Source organism: Acinonyx jubatus, chromosome A1 (assembly GCF_027475565.1).
Source record: "Acinonyx jubatus isolate Ajub_Pintada_27869175 chromosome A1, VMU_Ajub_asm_v1.0, whole genome shotgun sequence".
In the NCBI taxonomy this organism is placed as follows: Eukaryota; Metazoa; Chordata; class Mammalia; order Carnivora; family Felidae; genus Acinonyx; species Acinonyx jubatus.
Window position 1 is genome coordinate 222,871,695 of NC_069380.1, and position 19,178 is coordinate 222,890,872.

At 46.1% G+C, this 19,178-nt stretch overlaps 1 protein-coding gene across 1 annotated transcript; it reads left to right on the forward strand.

The window, feature by feature from the left end:
• Positions 1-2,447: 2,447 nt before the first annotated feature.
• On the forward strand, positions 2,448-15,458 carry ZNF622 (zinc finger protein 622). The gene is made up of 6 exons (XM_015068858.3): positions 2,448-3,225; positions 3,953-4,198; positions 4,428-4,590; positions 7,327-7,439; positions 13,599-13,742; positions 15,177-15,458. Exons 1-6 carry the CDS (start codon positions 2,601-2,603, stop codon positions 15,308-15,310), a joined length of 1,425 nt encoding a protein of 474 aa, XP_014924344.1. The 5' UTR covers positions 2,448-2,600; the 3' UTR covers positions 15,311-15,458.
• The last annotated feature ends 3,720 nt before the right edge of the window (positions 15,459-19,178 follow it).

Below are 19,178 nucleotides of genomic sequence, written 5' to 3' on the forward strand. Positions count from 1 at the left end.
GGATGAGAGCGGGTTGCCTGGGGAGCCAACCACGTGATGAGAGGGTGGAAATTTTCAGGCCCACCCCCTCACACCTCTGGAGTGGAGAAAGGAGCGGGATATTGAGTTCAATCACTTAAGATTTAATCAATCATGCCTATGTAATGAAAGCTTTATAAAACCCCAAAAGGATGGGACTCAAGAGAGCTCTTAGGTTGTTGAACCAGAACAAATCCATGTGCCAGATGGATGGTGCATCCCAAACTCTATGGAGACAGAAGCTCCTGAGGCGCCTGGGTGGCTTGATCGGTTAAGCGTCTGACTTCGGCTCAGGTCATGATCTCACAGTCCGTGAGTTCGAGCCCCGCGTCGGGCTCTGTGCTGACAGCTCAGAACCTGGAGCCTGTTTCAGATTCTGTGTCTCCCTCTCTCTCTGCCCCTCCCCTGTTCATGCTCTGTCTCTCTCTGTCTCAAAAATAAATAAACGTTAAAAAAAAACAATTAAAAAAAAAAAAGAAGCTCCTATGTTTGGGACCCTTCTGGACCTCACCCTATGTAGCTCTTCATCTGGCTTTTCATCTGCATCCTTGACTATCCTGTTCAAAGATGCTGAAATGGGTTCTGGTCATGAAAATGGATTGAAGGAGGCAGGGAAGAAATAACACATGAAGAATGAACAGATGCCAGAGAACCACAGAAGAATAAGAAACAGTAAAACCACAAGTTCTTTATGTAGCCATCTTTTGGTTTATTTTTTAGAGAAGCTTGGAAATACAGTGTTTTTGCTTATCCCCATTGATGATTAGTACTAGGTACATTTCTTCAAGTGGGTATCTTGTCCAGAGGCTATTTTAAAAGATTTTGATAAGCTGAAAAGCAAGTTTTCTGGAATAAAAATCACCACCAGACAACACTGCAGTAAAAAATTCATTTAACAAATACCGAGCCATCTACGTGCCCAGCACTGTCCCAACACCGGGTACAGAGCAATGGCAGGAGTCTGGTTTGCCCAGGATGGTTGGGTTTCCTGGGACACAGGACTTCAAGTGTTAAAACTGGGAAATCGGTGACAAACAACAAACGCTAGTGGTAGCCAGTCTTCCATAATGGTCCTCAGACACCCTCTTCATGCCCCTATGTAGTCTCCTCCCACATTAAATAGGGCTGGCCTTCAAAAGTAATAACACACCGTGGAAATGACGGTGTGTGACTTCCAAGGCTAGGTCATAAAAGACACAGTGGCTTCCACTTTGCTCCTTCTGGAGAAGCCAACTGCCATGTTATGAGGACGATCAACTGGAAAAGGCCACTAGGTGAGGAACCAAAGCCTCTTGCTATCAGCACGTCAATGAGCCATCTTCAACAATGAGCCCGAAGCCTTCAACATTCACGTTTCCTAGACCCGCGCTGTTGCACACGAGGCCACAGTTAATTGAGCACATCAGAGAAGGCTGGCCCCTGCCATGTGCTGTTGTGTAATAATACACACCAAAGTCCCAAGATCTAGTACCAACAGACGAAATGTAAAATTTCTCATTAAATCCTTTGGGTTGAGTACAAGTCCAAATGACAAAATTGTGTATATGTTGCGTTAGATCTTACAACCCTTTCTTTTTGCATTTTAAAAACGTGGTTGCTATTGGACTGACGATAACCTCTGCGGGTGGCTCCGATTACATTTCCAAGGCCTGCGGCTTGGCTGCGCTCCCAGCAGGCAAACTTTGCATTTCAAGCGTTTCGCCTGCGCCCTCGGCTGGAAGGGGCCGCCTCGCAAAAGCCGAGGCTCTGGCCCGGCCTCTGGTTTTCCTGCGAATTCCCGCAGCCTCCGGCTCCAGTCTCCGGTTTCCTGGGACTCCGGCTGGTCCGGCGAGCGCTCGGGCGGTCCGCCCCTCCCGGAAGCTTTCTGAGCTGCCAGAGCGCAGCGCGCGGTTTTCAGAGAGGCCCCGCCCTTCGCGTGGCTACCGGACCGCCCCCCCCCTCGCGTGCCTCCCCCTGCCGCGCTGCCGTCGCCTTCATCGCGTCACTTCACACCGCACAACCACCACGGAAAGTCACCTGGGGTGCGCAGCGCCTTTTGATCAACACTCACCTCCGTGGACCCAACACTCACCTCTGGCTGGCCCAATCGACATTCACCTCAGGTCGGCCCAGTCAACACCCTCCTCTGACTGGTCCAATCAACACCCACTTCAGGCTGGCCTACTCGCCACCCTTCTCAGGCTGGCCCAATCAACATCCACCTCAGGCAGGCCCAGTCAACACCCCCCTCTGGCTGGCCCAATCAACATCCAGCTCCTGCCGCTCTGATCAACACCCACTTCAGAATAACGCAATCAGTACCCGCTTCAGGCCGACTGGGCGGGGCCTGGTTTGTCACAGGCCTTCCCTGTCTTCCGGGACCCGCGGCGGGGGCGTAGCTACAGATCGAAAGGCGGGACTTCCTGCCCAGCGGAGCATAACTTCCCTAGTGTGCCGGAACTCCTCACAGATCGAGGCTGGAAGCCAGCGGGCGCTCTGGTTTCTTGTGAGCTCTGAGGCGAGTAGAGGTTTGAGCGTCTGGTGGCGTTCAAGCTGTCGTCGCTAGACTTCTGCCTTGGTCGCCTCTAATCTCGGCCCTGGAGATGGCGACGTACACCTGCATTACCTGCCGGGTGGCGTTCGACGACGCGGAGGTGCAACGGGCCCACTACAAGACGGACTGGCACCGCTACAACCTGAAGCGCAAAGTGGCCGACATGGCTCCGGTCACCGCCGAGGGTTTCCAGGAGCGGGTGCGGGCGCAGCGGGCCGTGGCGGAGCAGGAGAGCAAGGGCACGGCCACCTACTGCACCGTCTGCAGTAAGAAGTTTGCCTCTTTCAACGCCTACGAGAACCACCTCAAGTCCCGGCGGCACGTGGAGCTGGAGAAGAAGGCCGTGCGGGCCGTGAACCGCAAAGTGGAGATGATGAACGAAAAGAACCTGGAGAAAGGCCTGGGCGTGGACAGCGTGGACAAGGATGCCATGAACGCGGCCATCCAGCAGGCCATCAAGGCTCAGCCGTCCATGTCTCCCAAGAAGGCCCCCGCAGCGCCGGAGGAGGAGCCCAGGAGTCCCGTGGCGGTGGCTGATGGAGGACGTGCGCCTCACGACCGGGACCCGGCCGAGAAACCTCCCCGGCTCCAGTGGTTTGAACAGCAGGCCAAGAAGTTGGCAAAGCAGCAGGAGGAGGAGGAGAGTGAGGAGGAGGAGGACCTCGACGAAGAAGGTAGTGGCTCTGTTGCGGGGGCGGGGGGAGGTGAAACTGACGAGTGAGGGTGGTTTAGATCCTTTCCCAAGTGACTTGTCGGAGCATCAGGCCCGCAGGGAATTTTGTCTGTTTCGTTAACTGTGGTAGATTCAGGGCCTGGAAGCTTATCGGGGGCGTTATTTAATAAATAGTTATTTAATAAATAGTAGAATGAATTGATGACTACCGTTTTGAAGGAGAAGGCATCGAACACACGCATGGGGTGGGGGGGCGTGTTACCGCGCACACCAACTGCGGCAGGGTGTGTGATTCTGCTCGGTTTCTAGTTATGATGGCTTCGCACTTAATTCAGTTAAGACAGCAAAGTGAGGGGTTCAAAATGCGGGGGTTAACCTGAAATGTGGAGCTGGAGCCTCCTCCGTTTTACGAGCTGTTTATTCCTTCCTGCCCTCGTGGCACGTCCTGTTACTACTGATTGTGTACGTAGAGGCCTAGGAAGGAAGTACAAGGAGATTCCTGCATGCTGGAAAAGAAAGCTTAAGGAACGTTTTAGCGCCACAGATTTGTCCGTGTAACTTTAGCTAACGTCGAGATCGTGAAAGAGGGTTTGTCCTGCAAGTGGCATTCTCCAGGCCCAAACGGAAGGCTGCTCTGCCTCATGCTTGGGAGTCTTTGTGGTTTCTTCGCCGGCAGTTACCAACCACCTTGTTAAACTAACTTTGTTTTTCAACTCTCTGGCGTGAAGATTGGGAAGATATCGATTCTGATGAGGAGTCGGAATGTGAGGATGCTGAACCAATGGACGAGGCGGAGGAGGGGGAGGCTGGGGGAGGCCCCCTCAGCGGTGCTATCCCCATAACAGACTGCTTATTTTGCCCCCATCATTCAAGCTGCCTCATGAAGAATGTGGCTCATATGACCAAAGTCCACAGCTTCTTTATTCCCGACATAGAATATCTTTCTGATCTTAAGGGACTGATTAAATACTTGGGTAAGTACAGTAGTTCTCCTTTTAATGAGCAAATGCCACGTTATTGGGGGTCAAGTTTTAGGAGAACATTTCGTTTTTTGTTTCTCATCGATGTTTGATTTAGTTATCTGCTTATTTTGTAAAGATCAAAAATTTGATGCATGTTTTTTGAATCGCGGAGATACATTGTGAGCTTTGAGCTGGCCGCAGAAAGCTGCCCTTGTGTTTTGTCCTCCACTTATTTTTCCAGGAGAGAAAGTTGGCGTTGGGAAGATTTGCTTGTGGTGCAATGAGAAAGGGAAATCCTTCTACTCCACGGAAGCTGTACAGGCACACATGAATGACAAAAGCCACTGTAAGCTCTTCACGGACGGTGATGCTGCTTTGGAATTTGCAGACTTCTATGATTTTAGGTAAGTCTGTCATGTGCAATGTGAAGCCAGGTGGGGTCATCACACTTGAACCTAATTGATAGCAGTGTGCCTGTGTCTGATGCATGTGCCGTATATGCATTACGGCTCTTTTAACACTTCGTGTGGGGGACTGTTCCGTGTCATTTTGTCGATAAGAAACTAAGAGTTGAGCCCACACATCTAATAAAAGAGGTCTGATAAAGAGAAGATCTCAGGTCCAAACTGAAGTTTGTCTGACTTGAGAATTTCTTTTTCTTTATCGGTGGTTTAAATGATTAGGAGGTCACTTTTGCCGGCCCCCTTGTGGACAGAGGGACTGAAGTGAGATTTCATGTTTTGGTTTCCCTGAGAGTCCTTGAATCACAGGCTGTCTCCTAAGGGAATTGAGTTGGTTGCTGAACTAGGCCAGTCCCAGGCATTCGATGGTGAGATTATCCCATAGGTGGCTCACCCTTAACTAGAAAGTCGGATAATTCACGCATGATGCCAGGAATCTGTGGCAGGCACTTTTGAACAGCTGTAGTGTCATGATACTTAGGACCTAGCACAGGTGTGCTAAACAAGCAGATGTGTGTAATTACCGTGCCAAATATCCACCGTCTCCAGATACATGTGTTCAGAAAAGTCCTAGCCTTTGAAATTACCCTTTTGCATTTTCCTCCTGATTTCTCACTCTTGTCATCGAGAAGTTTTTCATTCAGCCGTGTCAGTGGCTATGGAGTGGTATCCCACTGTGGTTTTAATTTTCGTTTCCCTGATGTTACCTAATGTAGTTGAAGACCTTTTTTGTATTAATTGGTCACTTGGATATCTCTTGTGAAGTGCCTGATCAAGTCTTTTGTCTGCTTCTTTATTGGGATTGGGTGATCTGTCTTATTACTAACATTTTAATGTGTAATTCTCTAATTTATTTTCTATGTGTATTTGAGAACATGTCTATGAACATAAAGAATCTTCTGGAATTGCACTGTCCAATAATGGTAATTACTAGGTGCATTCATAGGACTATTTAAGTTGATTAAAAATCAAGTTAAAAACGTAAAAATTCGGTTGTTTAGTTGCACTACCTACATTTCAAAACTCAGTGCCTAAAAGCACATGTGACCAGTAGCTACTTTTTTGGACACACAGGCACAGAAAGTTTCTGTGGTCACAGAATCTTTTCAGACGGCACTCTCCTAGAAGTTGTCTTAGAATGGCTAAATTCGGGAGAGCAGCATCTCTAGCACTACCTTCTCCTCCCTCCTACGGAGAAACAAATAGGTGAAAGAATTCAGTTGGAGGCCATTTGCTCAGTCATTTGTGGTTTTTTTTTTTTTATAAAGAAAATTTTAGATTTACAGCGAATTTGAACAGGAGGTACAGAGATTTCCCATATAACCCTTGCCTCCCGACACATACATAGCCTCCCTCGTTGTGGACATCCCACACTAGTGGTACATTCCTGAGTGATGACCTTACATTCGTATCTCATCATCGCCAAGTCCGTAGTTCACACTAGGGTTCACTCTTGGTGTCGTACATCTTCTGTTTGGACAAATGTATAATGACCCGTGTCTACCGTTATTGTATCATACAGAGTAGTTTTACTGCCCTGAAAATCCTGTGGGTTCCGCCTCTTCTTCCCTCCTTGTCTCTTCAGACTGGCTTCTTTCACTTAGTAACGTGCATTTAAGTTTTCTCCATTTCTTTTCATGGCTTGATAGTTCATTTCTTTTTAGTACTGAATACGGTTCTGTTTTCTGGATGTACCACAAGTGTATTTATCCACCCAGCTACTGAAGGGCGCTTTTGTTGCTCCCACATTGGGGCAATTATGAATAAAGCTTCTGTAACCATCAGTGTGCAGGTTTTGTGTTGTTGACATGTTTTCAGCTCCTTTGGATAAATACGAAATAGCACGATTGTGGATCCTGCGGGAAGAGTATGTTTGGCTTTGCAAGAAACCCCCAAGCTATCTCAGAAAACGGCTGCACCATTTTGTGTTCCCGCAAAATGAGGGAGGATGCCCATTGCTTCACATTCTTGCCGGCATTTGATGTTGTCAGTGTTCTGGATTTTGGCTGTTTTAATAAGCGTGTGTAGTGTTATCTCTTTTTATTTTGCATTTCCCTCATGACATGATGTGGAGCACCTTTTTACATGCTTATTTGCAGCCTGTATATCTTAGTGAGGTGCCTGGTGAGGTCCCTGCCCCATTTTCAAGTCTGGTTTATATTCTTATCACTCAGTTTTAAGAGTTCTTTACATGTTTTGAATAACGGTCCTTTATCAGATGTGTCTTCTGCCAACATACTCTCCCAGTCTGTGGCTTGTATTGTAATTCTCTTGACACTGTCTTTCCCAGAGAAGTTTTTCATTTTAGTGAAGTCCATCGTACCAATTATTCCTTTCGTGGATGGTGCCTTTCGTGGTACACATAAAAAGTCCTCACCGAACCCTAAGTCATCTAGATTGTCTCCCATGTTATATTGTAGTCATCCTTATAGTTTTGTGTTTTACGTTTAGGTCTGTGATCCATCTTGAGTTTATGGGTCACTTGCACACTCTGTCTTACAGAGGATGCGACCAAGTTGGCTTTCCTCCTAAACGTTTCAGCTTGCCGTGCCTGCAGCGGTTGGTTCCCTGCACTTAGGTAGCCATTGGGTTTGCCGGTTTGCAAACACGATTTGTCTTTTAGTCAAATTTGAGGTACTAGTCTTTTTATTAATGCCATTATTAATGCCGCTGTTACAGGAGTAGCTACCCAGATTACACGGAAGGGGGGCAGCCTGATGGGACTGAGGACTTACCCTCCGAAAAGACATTAGAATATGATGATGAAACCATGGAGCTGATTCTGCCTTCTGGTAAGTATGTTTGGCAAAGATGGCATAACGCGGGTGAGATGATTAGAGAGGCATGTTCCCATCAGTTCCCTTCCGTACTGGGGGAAGTCGTTACAGTTTTATGTTCTCAGGTACATAGTAATGAAGGTCTCCACTTAGCTCTGTGTTGGCCGTTTTGTTTAAATTAGATCAGTGCTTTTGCTCACTTCTGTTACGATTTTGAATGCTTTCATCAGTCATCTCCTTTCAGATACATAGACATTTTCTCTTTGGTTCTTTCTTGTTTATTGCCTCATTTAGGTTTCTCTTGTTAATGTTGGCCGTACTCTTATTCTTTGAACTGATTCCTGTTTCCTCACGTTGCTCAGACTTCCAGGTAGTCTGGCACGGGTGTATCGGGCTGACAGCGCCTGGCCCAGTTGCCTGTTTATTTTCTAATTGTGGCAGGGAGGCTCGGAGTTTGAGTTCTGCCTTCTACTTTAGGGAACAGGATTTGACTGATATGGTGGGGATTTATCCCAGGTGGGGATTTATCCCAGGTATGAAAAGGTGGGGGGAGAAAAAGCCATGAATATGAGAAGCATCTGCTGTTGTTTACAATGTTGTGATTAGCTGATAAGAACGGGAGAAGCTACAGAAGACCCGTGGGAAGGAAAGGGAATGGAACAGAAGAGCTGACAAGATCCTAATAATACGTGGTATTTACTGAGCACTTAGCATGGTAGGTGGATACATTATTTTATCTTTAGGAGCCAGTGAGTTGGATTCTGTTATCCTTATTCGACCTGTGAGCCAGCCGAAGCTTAGATAGGTGGAGTAACTGACCCAAGATCATAGACCAGTCAGCGAAGCCTTCTCCACTCCCCCCACCCTGCCTTGGGAGATTTGCAGTGATGCTGCGTAGGAGCAGCTATCCTGCTCATGGACACGACTGGGGGGAAGAAGCCATCTTATGTTACTGCTTTTCACAAGGAGTATCACTGCTTAGTTACAGACAGCCCTCTTTAATTCAGAATAATAACCTTTTAAGGCTAAGGACAGCTTTAGAGTATGACAGTAGAAGAAAAGGGCATGCAGAGCCTGTCTTGAAGATATAGGTCTCCTTACAGTGATAAGAAAGGTGTGGAATGCACAATGTCGTGGCCTGTGCAATAAACAGTAGCAAAACCAGCCTAGATATATCACAGAGAACCTCTTCTAGTCTTCCTCTGGTGAAAATGCCAGTACATTACATCAGAAATGAGCTTCCTAACTTCATTTCTAAGACTGTGACCATCTTTTTTCGCTCCTTATTTCATTAGCATCCACTTCCTTGACTGTAGAGTGAGATTACAACACTCTTTGAGTGAGTTGAATAAGGTGATCCCTTGTCAAGCAATGTCTGGCACGTCACTATGAATGGTGGCTTCGGTATGCATCAACTGTAGCCTGGTACCTACCAAAATATGCACAACAGTGAGCATAGCCTATTTAAGAAATAGAGTCTGTTTGAGAGACATTTTCATCTAAACCTAGAATTTTGAAACTTAACTAGGGATTCTTTTTTTATTTTTTAATCTAGAAAACACATTTTCCTAGGATGATTGCGTTTTCCAAGATTAACCAAAGCCAAAAATAGGCATCATCTTAGGATACTCCCTTTGGTCGTCTCCCACACTGGAGCGATTACGAAGTACAATTCCTAAACAACCCTTTCATATTTTTCTTCTTTGTTTCCTGTTTAACATTTGTCTATGTCACCATTACCGCTTCCTAAATGGCCATCTGCAATCTGATTTCTGTTCAACCACTTAGCACATTCTTCTTAAGACAACCAGTCTCTTTTCTTTTTCCCTCTGGAATTCTTCCAGGGGGAGCCATTGTTTTTCAGGTAAGTTAGGTTCTCTAGCTGCTGCCCTCTCCCCCCGCTCCAGGTATCTATTCCTTCACCTACCCACTTGCAGTTTCCCTCCTCTGAGTCTTTGCATGGGTGATGCCTCTGACTTACTGCTACTTGTCCTTTAAGACTCGGGTCCACCCCTCCATAAGCCCTTTTGAACTCAGCTCCTGCCCTGAGTATGGAGAGTCTCCTCTGCTCCTGGGGCACTTGCCAATCTGTTGTAACATTTCTCTCACTGCTTTGTAAGTGCTGGCTTGCTTGCCTGCCTTCCCCCATTACTTTTGAAAAAAAGATTGCTTCTTCCATCTCACCACAGGGTCTCAGGCACACACGAGCCAGATGATGTTTGTTGACTCAGTGACTGAGAGGTTGGAGGCGACTTTAAAAGGAAAGCAAGGTTGATTCCCTTGGGCCTGCCATAGTGTAGGAGAAGCAGGGCAGAGCCGTTGTGGGCTAAGAGGGGGCCCTGGTGGCTTGGAATCATTGGTCTGCAGGACTGTGCAGCGGGTTGCTTTGTCTCTACATCATCGTGCAGTCCAAGGAGAAAGTGAGAGCGTAGGCACAGGAGGGACAGAGAGAGGGACAGAGGATCCTAAGCAGGCTCTGCTGACAGCAGAGAGCCCAACGCGGGGCTTGAACTCATGAACCACAAGATCATGACCTGAGCTGAAGTCAAGTCGGATGTTGAACTGACTGAGCCGCCCAGGTGTCTCAAAGAAGGAAGTGGCGTGAGATTAATTTGAAGGTCCAACTTCCCTGGTCTTTAGAGCCAGGGTTTCCTTGCTCAGTGCTACTGGTCTACCTACTGAGTCACATTATTTTAAAGTACTGGATAATAAACCCCAGGACAACTTTTTTATATCAGACTTGGAAGTAGTAAATTACAGTAACTGGTTTGGTGTTAGTGTGAAATACTGTACTTTTAGACACACTCAGGAAAGACCTAACCCAACAGCCAGATAACCTTACCCCACAGGTTCTTAACCAGGCCGTACGCATTTTTTTCTGTGAGTGTGTGTACTCTCCTGGGTAAAGGCTGTGCAGAGTCTTAGAGTCACCTGTGTGGCCATGAATGCCTTTTTAAATTGAACAGCTAAGTACAGTTTTTCAGGGTAAAGGCTGTAGTTTTTTATTCCTTTATTCCTTTATTTCCTTCCTTCCTTCCTTCCTTCCTTCCTTCCTTCCTTCCTTCCTTCCTTCCTTCCTTCCTTCCCTCCCTCCTTCCCTCCTTCCCTCCTTCCCTCCTTCCTTCCCATGCGGGAGCAGACAGGAGAGGAAGAGGGAGAGAGAATCCCAAGCAGGCTCCACACACAGTGCGGAGTCTGACGTGGGGCACAATGCAGGGCTCGATCTCAAAGCTGTGAAATCAAAGTCAGACACTTAACCTATTGAGCCACCCAGGTGCCCGAAGGCTATAGTTTTTAAAAGCACTTGTGACCCGGAGAGGATTAAAAGCCACTAATAAAAATATCTAAATATATGTTACTCTGTACCTTCATGGATCTTCCTTAGTGGCTGATTGCTAAGACCTTATTATGGAATTTGGTTAAATAATAGCAAAACATAGCTTTCTTAGTGAATCAGAAACTGCTAGTATTCTTATGAAATTTCTTCCAGCTATACTGATATCTTGCTTTTCATGTCACCCATACTTCCATCATCTTATATTAAAAATTAGTCCTCCTTCAGTTGATCCTCATTACAGTGAGACACGATGGTTTATATTCCATTGGTTTGCCCTCCTGTCTTAGTACTGGTTTGGGAGGTTTTGTAATGAGCCAAGGGAATGGGAGATCTCTGAATAAGCACTGTAAACATGTAGCAGTATTACAGCAGTATATTCAATCACCTGTTTATGTCTTTTAGCAAATTTAGCATTCAGAAACCTTTTCAGTTATGCTCGGTTACTTGACTGTTAGCGTAAGATGTTAGTATGAAGCTAAGTCGGGAAGGATTCTAGTGTGGAGAGCTTGGTGATACTTCATCAACCACACTCGGTAGAGTCTGCTTTGAACTGGTTTCAAAAGCAGTAGTGGTGATGTCTTCAATCTGGTTATTTCAGATCAAGATGATCCCAGAGCCAGTGACAAAGAGCATCCGGTAGAGGGCACTGTGAGCATTTACTGCAAAGGCGGTGGTCTGGCTCTGTTCCTTGAGTTTGCTTTAGTGTTCTTCAGCTCCCGTGGAGTAAGTTGGTGTCAAAGACACATCCAGTTAGCTGCTGAGTAGCCAGATGAAACTGTTGGTGGATCCACGGGAATACATAATGAATCTTAGGAAAATTACCATTGGAGATATTTTCTTTTCCACTGTCTAATGTCTTCAGTTGTAGGATTGGACAGTTTTATAAGTGGTTATTGCTACGATGAAAGGTAGATGGACAGATTGTGGCTTTACCATAACTAAGACGGAACCCATCTGTTATTTACTGGGCAGTCACACTGTGTTCTAAAAATAGTTTTCCTTGATAGGGCCTTCAAGTCGAGCTGCTCTTGGCACATTCTTGGGGCTTAATGTCAGGTACTCACTGTCATTGACACAGGGCAGGGGTAGCTCTAATCTGTGTGTTTTCAGTTCCCCCGCTGGCTGTCAGAAACCTTGGTATTGAGTTATGAAACCTTTTCAAGGATGTTCTTCAATAATACATATTTGTCCAAATGCTGCTTATCACTATAAATACGTTGGTTGATTTTGTACTAATGACCGGCACTGTCATGTGATGATTTTGAGCATTGCAGACCTGGAGCATCCTGACCTGTTCTTATAAGTAGAAAATTATAATAACAGGCTTTCCTGCCATAGCAGCCTTCGTTTAAGCTTGAGTCTTTATTCATTGGCTGCGTCTTATTTCTTGTGGTTTAGGAGCTTTGTTAACTCTGAGGCCACCAGAAGAGCCAGGTTCAAGGAAACATGTGTTCATCCATAGTGGTAACCAAAAACCAAACCATCTTTGAATTGAAAGGTTTCTTTGCATTTCTTTCTCTTACCACAAAAACAGTCATGACAGTAACTACTTTTCTGTATCTGTGTAGCAAGCAAACTGTTTTCCAGGTAGCTTGCCCTACGGGTAGGGACTTAGAATAACCGGACCGAATTTTTCATGTAAATGAACGGTCTGGATCAATGTAAAACTTTCCTAGCAGCTGTACACGTGGTTCTCCCGAGCCATATTTCCTCTATTCATTTTCAGTGGAAATAGCTGTTTCATGCCTTGTGTATATGCTCTTGTCGAATTTCTACATGTATACGTCTGTCTGGGAAGGCGCCTGATTAATATTCTTGTGAGGGAATTGTATTTAGTGTTGTATTTAGCAGGCTCTCAGGTAAGGCTGACACCACTGTCCCAGGATCACCTTTTGAGAGCCACTGCGCTGACGGAGCCTGGAGTTAGCCCTCACAGAAGCCTGTCCCCTTCCGTTTCACTTGCTGTGAGCCTAAGGGTCAGCACACTTTTCCTATAAAAGGCTCCATAGTCCATAGTCATTCACCTCTGAAAGCGTGATTGACTTGCATAGTTTTACCAGATCCTTCTGGATAAGCCCAACCTGGAGAGGGAATTCAGCTGACTCATCCTTTAAAATTGTAGCTCACCAGGTGAGTTCCATCATTTAGAAAATAACAGGGCAGGGTTTCTCAATGTAGTGACCTTTTAGGCCAAGTAAATCTTTGCTGTGGAGGACTGCCCTGTGCATTGTAGGATGTCCTCTAATATCCTTGACCTCTATCCAGTAGATGCTAGTAGTCCCCCTCCAGCTATAACAACCAAAAATGTCTCTAGTCACTGCCAAATGTCCCTGGAGGTAAAATCATCTTTGTTTGAGAACCACCACCGTGGAGAATTTAAGCAAAAGAATGGTGGATTGATTCTTGTTCTAGACCTAGACCGTGGCTTTTAAACTTAAACATCATTATTGTGTGCTTTATCTTTATATTAAAAAACAAGTTAAAGTCCCTTACCTCTTTCCTAGGGCCCTATTACCCATATCAGTAAGAGTTGCCATGTAAATTTCTGGAGAGGCATATCGTATATAAGTATATAAGTACAGGATGCTGAGATCTCACGTGACAGTGACTTGCCATTCTCTTTTTTAAAAAAATCTCTCTACTTTTTTATTTTCTGTCTTCATTTTTTAATATGCTACTTCATCTTTCTTTAGCAGATAGAGCACTTTTTCTTCTGGCTTCTCCATTTTCCAGCTAGATACCCTTAGAAGTCTGATTTGGAAAGTCCTTGCTCGGTAGCTCTACCTTGAAAAACTATCTAACTCAGCATTTCAATATTGTTTTTTTTTGAAAAACAGGTGCCAGAGTGGGTCATCGCTCCTTGATGAGATACTACAAACAGCGATTTGGCTTGTCAAGAACCGTGGCTGTTGCTAAGAATCAGAAGGCCGTGGGCCGGATACTCCAGCAGTACAGAGCCCTGGGGTGGACCGGCAACACAGGTGTGTTGATACGACCGTGGACCAGCCTGGGAACTCGGATCACAAGAACGGGCTTGGGTGAAGTCCTTCCCATTTATGTTGTCCTTGTGGATCCTCTCTAGAGGAAACTTAACTTCTTGGCTCAGGGGGCTTCCATTATTACTTGATTATGGCAAGAAGCCCAAAGCTCCATTCGTTAAAAACTTCATATTCCTGGCACAGTAACTTTCCAAAACAGAATACAGATAATAGTTATAGACATGAGTACTTGTAATGAGCAAAGATTGAAATTATCCTGGAGGTTATACAAAGGAATTAACTAGTATCCTTGAGGGCAAATTGCTTAAGCCATGGATTCAAACATGACTTACCTGATATACTTAGAGGTTCTTAAATGATGAGCAGGAGTAATTTAAGTAACTGAAGCCTCTATTGCCTCATTTATAAAACTGAGATGATCATAAGGGGACCCACCTGGTAGCGTTGTGTGGGTTGACTGTCATAACGCGTGTATGATGTAGTACGTGGACGTCATAAAGGCCGGCAGTCACTCCTTTTTGTAGTTTTCCCATAGAAAAGGTAACAAGAGCGGAATAAAGCAGGCCACCGGAATTGTTAAGCTGTGAAACCTCATCGGTATGAAATTCTGTGAATCTGTTCTGATGTGTCTGCTAACATGGAGTCCTATCCTTAGATCTGCAGGGAGAACACGGGTCCACTAAAGGACTGTGGAGAGGACAAAGGAGAGCTCCCTTGGGAGGGCGTGGGAAGCCCTGGGCAGATAAAGTCCGTGTTAAATGCCACGGTGTTCATATACGCGTGGTTTCCTTCACGGTGGCTGCCTGTGAGCCGCGAGGCCGCTGAAATCCAGCAGACACTGACTGCATCTTATTTTTGTCAGGAACTATTGTCTGCCTCACTTTAGAGTCTCCGTCTTTCTCTATCACCTTTGGTCAGCGGGATTTACCTGGGGCTTATAGATCCTTCCAGGTGACGAAAACTAGAGAGGCTTATTCCAGAGAAATGGGTACATATACAGGTTCTGTGCAGTTCTGGGTGCGCATAACCCCTCACGCCCGTTGCATGGAGACCTCAGGTTAGCAGCTCTTCTTTAAATATAAGAACCAAGTTTCACCCAAACTAGCTTTGAGCTTCTCTGTAAAGGTGGTTTTTTTTTTTTTTTTTAATGTTTATTTATTTTTGAGAGAGAGAGAGGGAGGAAGAGTGAGCACTAGCAGAGGAGGGGCAGAGAGAGAGGGAGACACAGAATCCGAAGCAGGCTCCAGGCTCCGAGCTGTCAGCACAGAGCCCGGTGCGGGGCTCGAACTCAGGAACCATGAGATCTTGACCTGAGCCGCAGTCGGATACTTAACTGACTGAACCACCCAGGCGCCCCAAGATTGTCTTTTTTTCTGATCACAAATAACCAGCCTTTGCCACGTGTCCCCTTTCCAGCCACAGGAGCTGCTCTGATGCGTGAGCGAGACATGCAATATGTCCAAAGGATGAAGTCAAAGTGGATGCTGAAGACAGGAATGAAGAACAATGCCACCAAGCAGATGCACTTCAGGCCCCAAGTGAGGTTCTGAGTGTCTGCCCAAGGACTGGGTGGTCTGTCCCTTGCACAGGTGTCCTTGCCCGAGGGCCAGGGGAACCGGATTGTGTGACACCCCTGTTTGCTGCTACTTCTCCCTGTACTTGATCCGTTCTGACCTGGTAATAAAAGTCAGAATCTCATTGGCGTTTAAATGTCATTTTTGGACAGGGTTCACAGGTTATGTTTTCACAAAGTGAGTGGTGTCTCTGCTGGGCTCTGGGACCCAAACTACTGGCTAGTAATTGTCTCACTGCCTCCGCTTTTACCTGACTCTGCCTGTCGGATTCACATGGGAAACTCGTGGGTGACTCGTCTGCTCCACACTTGGCTTAATTGGCTGCGGGGTAGCTTACCACGTCCTGGCACCGGGACTTCAGTAAGGGCTTGGAAGATCCTGGAGCAGCTAAGTTGAATGTCACTTGTTTGAAAGTGTCGTGGCTCGTGGTGTGGAGGAGGTCGCTTTCATTGTGTCCAGATGAAGTTAGACAGCATGTCATTGGCTGGCTGTAAAGGTTCTTTCTTTCTAAGTGAGAAGACACAGAGAATGACGGTGCTGTGCACTCAGACTCAGTATCCAGGGCTGCCTTTATTTGAGTAGTTAGATGAGGAAGAAAGGAAATGTAAAATGTTTAGATCTTGTTTTAGAGACAAAAACTGACCTCGGGGTTTAATACGAAGAGAGTCTCCGTTCAGGCGGCTCAGGGGAAGGCAGTCGTGTATCGGAAATGAAGTGAAACACGAAATTCAAACCCATCGAGCTACCTCGTAACTTGAGAAAAGCGACTTGGATAAATCTGTAAAATGAGCTGTTTGTTACCTCACAGGTTGTGGTGGGGGGGGTGAATAAATCTGCCGAGTCCGTGTTCCAGTTCTCCCTTAGCAGGCCTGCTGCACTGAGGCAGGCCGGCGATCTGCTGGAGCCGTAGTCTTCCTGTGGTGAGTTCAGGACGCCAGGAGAATGAGCTTGCCCACCAGGTACTCACTGGGCCTCGTTTGCCAGATGCAGGCCTTTTTCTGTAAACTCTGGACGCAGAGTTGAATTCGTTCTACTTCCTCAGTACACAGGTTCACTGACAGTGGAGGTCTCCCTGGTCTTTAATTTTGCTCCCTCATCCTGTTTTCTAACATTCTCGCCCCGGTACCCACTCTCTTGTGTTTGACACATCTTGAAATCGGTATCCTAGGCAAGAGAAGTCGTGCTTCACGGGTGGTATGTTTTTAATTTCTGCTTGAGCGAATGCACATGCTCCTGGGCTGTAGCTTGTGTCAGTTTTGTTCCTCAGTCCACACTTTGTCACTCAGCATAAGCTGAGATCATTGCTGCCGACGCCCGCTGTCTGCAGCCCCGTTGCCACACCAGCCCGGCACGGTCCGTGTACCTTCTTTGCATCCCTGCCCTTGAACATCAGGGTGTTTTCCCTGTGGGGAGCAAACAGGACAGTATGTTTGCTGACCCATAAAATACTGCCCCCATTTACTTATCTGCTTCCAGGCTTCAAGAGATCCCTTCTTAGCTCTGATTTGGGGTTTGTGGAACAGCTCTCTCCCACTTCTATCTACATCAGAATTTCATAAAACTCCCACTTCTGTCCACATCATAATTTTATAAAAGACAGTTTATTTGCCTTTGGGAGGGAGGGCAAAGAAAAAATTTAAACATCACCCATACATAGTCATAAAACCTTTTTTCTTGCGATGAGAACTTTTGAGATTACTTTCTTAGCAACTTTAAAATATGCAGTATAGTATTATTAGCTATATTCACCATGCTGCATATCACATCCCGTGAGTTATAACTGGAAGTTTATACCTTTGACCCCCTTCACCCATGCATTTCCTTTGACTGACTTCAGAATTCATCCAAATTAACCAAAAAGTAAATCTTTATGAAATTGTTTTTTAATGTTTATTTACTTTTGAGAGAGAGAGAGAGAGACGGCGTGTGAGTGGGGGAGGAGCAGAGAGAGAAGGAGACAGAATCCGAAGCAGGCTCCAGGTTCTGAGCTGTCAGCACAGAGCCCAACGCAGGGCTCGATTCCACAAACTGTGAGATCATGGCCTAAGCTGAAATCAGCTGCATAACCAACTGAGCCGCCCAAGTGCCCCAAATCTTTATGAAATCCAAATTTGGATAGATACTTCTCCTCAGTGCCCCTTATCCTTAAGCCTGTTGTCTAAAGGTAAAGTGGATACCAGGAAAATCACATTAAAGGCCCCTCATCAGTACCAAGGTAGCGCTGGCTGTGGTGGTTGGCTGACCATGACTTGTGTGGGCTCTCCTCCTGGGAGTTACCCTATGGCCAGATGGCCTTGGCAAGTTGATTCGTCTGTCTTTAGCTTCAGACATCAAGGCTGGGATCAAAAGGGAGAGAGCATAACCTTGTTCTTTCCTCATTTGTGTAACCAAAGCCCCTGGCGGCTTTGCTCATCGCACTGCCTATCTACAGACTAGCCACAGGCTCAGTATATTCTTTCTGTTTTGCAGAGTGTGAGTGTGTGTTTTATGGAGTATAAAATGCTTTCGTGCGCCATTTTGTTTCTTGGCTGTGAGGTGTAGGTAGTGTCGCTATTTTACAGATGAGAAAATAGATTCAGGGAAGTTCAGTCACTTGTTTAGGGAGACACCAAAGGAAACCAGAGATGGTGATTTCTGGTACAGCATTCTTAATGTTGCAACACTTGAACGGAATCTTCACAACGTCGTGTCTTAAGGAGCAGCCTCTGTCGGGCTATAAATGTTTACACAAGCCCATTAAATTTCCAGCCAGCCGTGAAAAGAATCTTGTTCTAAACCTAGAAATACATAGAATTTAATGTTACACATAGTATATACTTGCATAAATAAGTGTTACCCCCATGAAAGAAAATCTACCTTTTCTATCCTGGAATGTGAGTTTCTCTTACAGGAGCCTTGTTTATAATAGTGTAGGACCCCATGACCATGCTAGTGTGACATGGCATAAGGCAAATTTGTTTAAGATGTGATTGGCAACTGCTGTTTCTTTTCTTCCGTCTTGTCCCTGTTCTCAAAGTGAGGTGAGCTAAATTCTCTCCTGCGGGGTTGGGTAGGGAGACAGGGAAAGGGTGCCTCGGGATCATTTGGAATTTTGTTAAGTTGATACTTTCAATATTGTCTCTTTTATATTCTTTTGGAGACAGTACAGACCGAAAAGTAACGCTTTAGTTGGCAACTTGACGCCATGCCTCCTAATCATTTGACAGTCCTGCCATGCAGAGGGAGCGTCTCTTCCCTTCCCTTGAAGCCGGGTTGGCCTCAATGACTTGCTCATAACCCATAAATTGCAGCAAGAGTGACACGGCTGACTTCGCAGGAGAGTAAAATGCAATGCAGCCCCCACTTTGCTTCCTTGGACACTTGACCATCGAAGAACTCTGACTTCCCCAGGACGTCACGCTATAGAAAAACCCCCGCCACGTGGAGAAGTCACTGTATAGGTGCTCTGGTTGACGGTCCCAGTCAGCTGCCAGCACCACCTGCTGGCATCTGAGGTCCCCATCTTGTATGTGCAGCCCGATCGAGTCTCAGGAGACGGTGCTACCCACTGACGTCTGGTCGGAATCGTACGGCAGATCCCCAGCGGCACCTGCCCAGGTGAGACCTTCCAAAATTCCTCCCCCACAGAAGCCATGAACGTAAGAAAATGGTTGTTTGACACCACTCAGTTGACGCAGCAGTGGTAACCGGAACGCCTCCCTGTGACACTGGCACACGTTTTGCTTGGTTGACTCTTTTGATTTCCACTTAACCACCTCATGGTGGAGTTTTCCTGTCAATATGTCTTTAAGGGCAAGGACGTCATGTACATTGTTTTACCTTATTTAATCTTTACAACACCTGT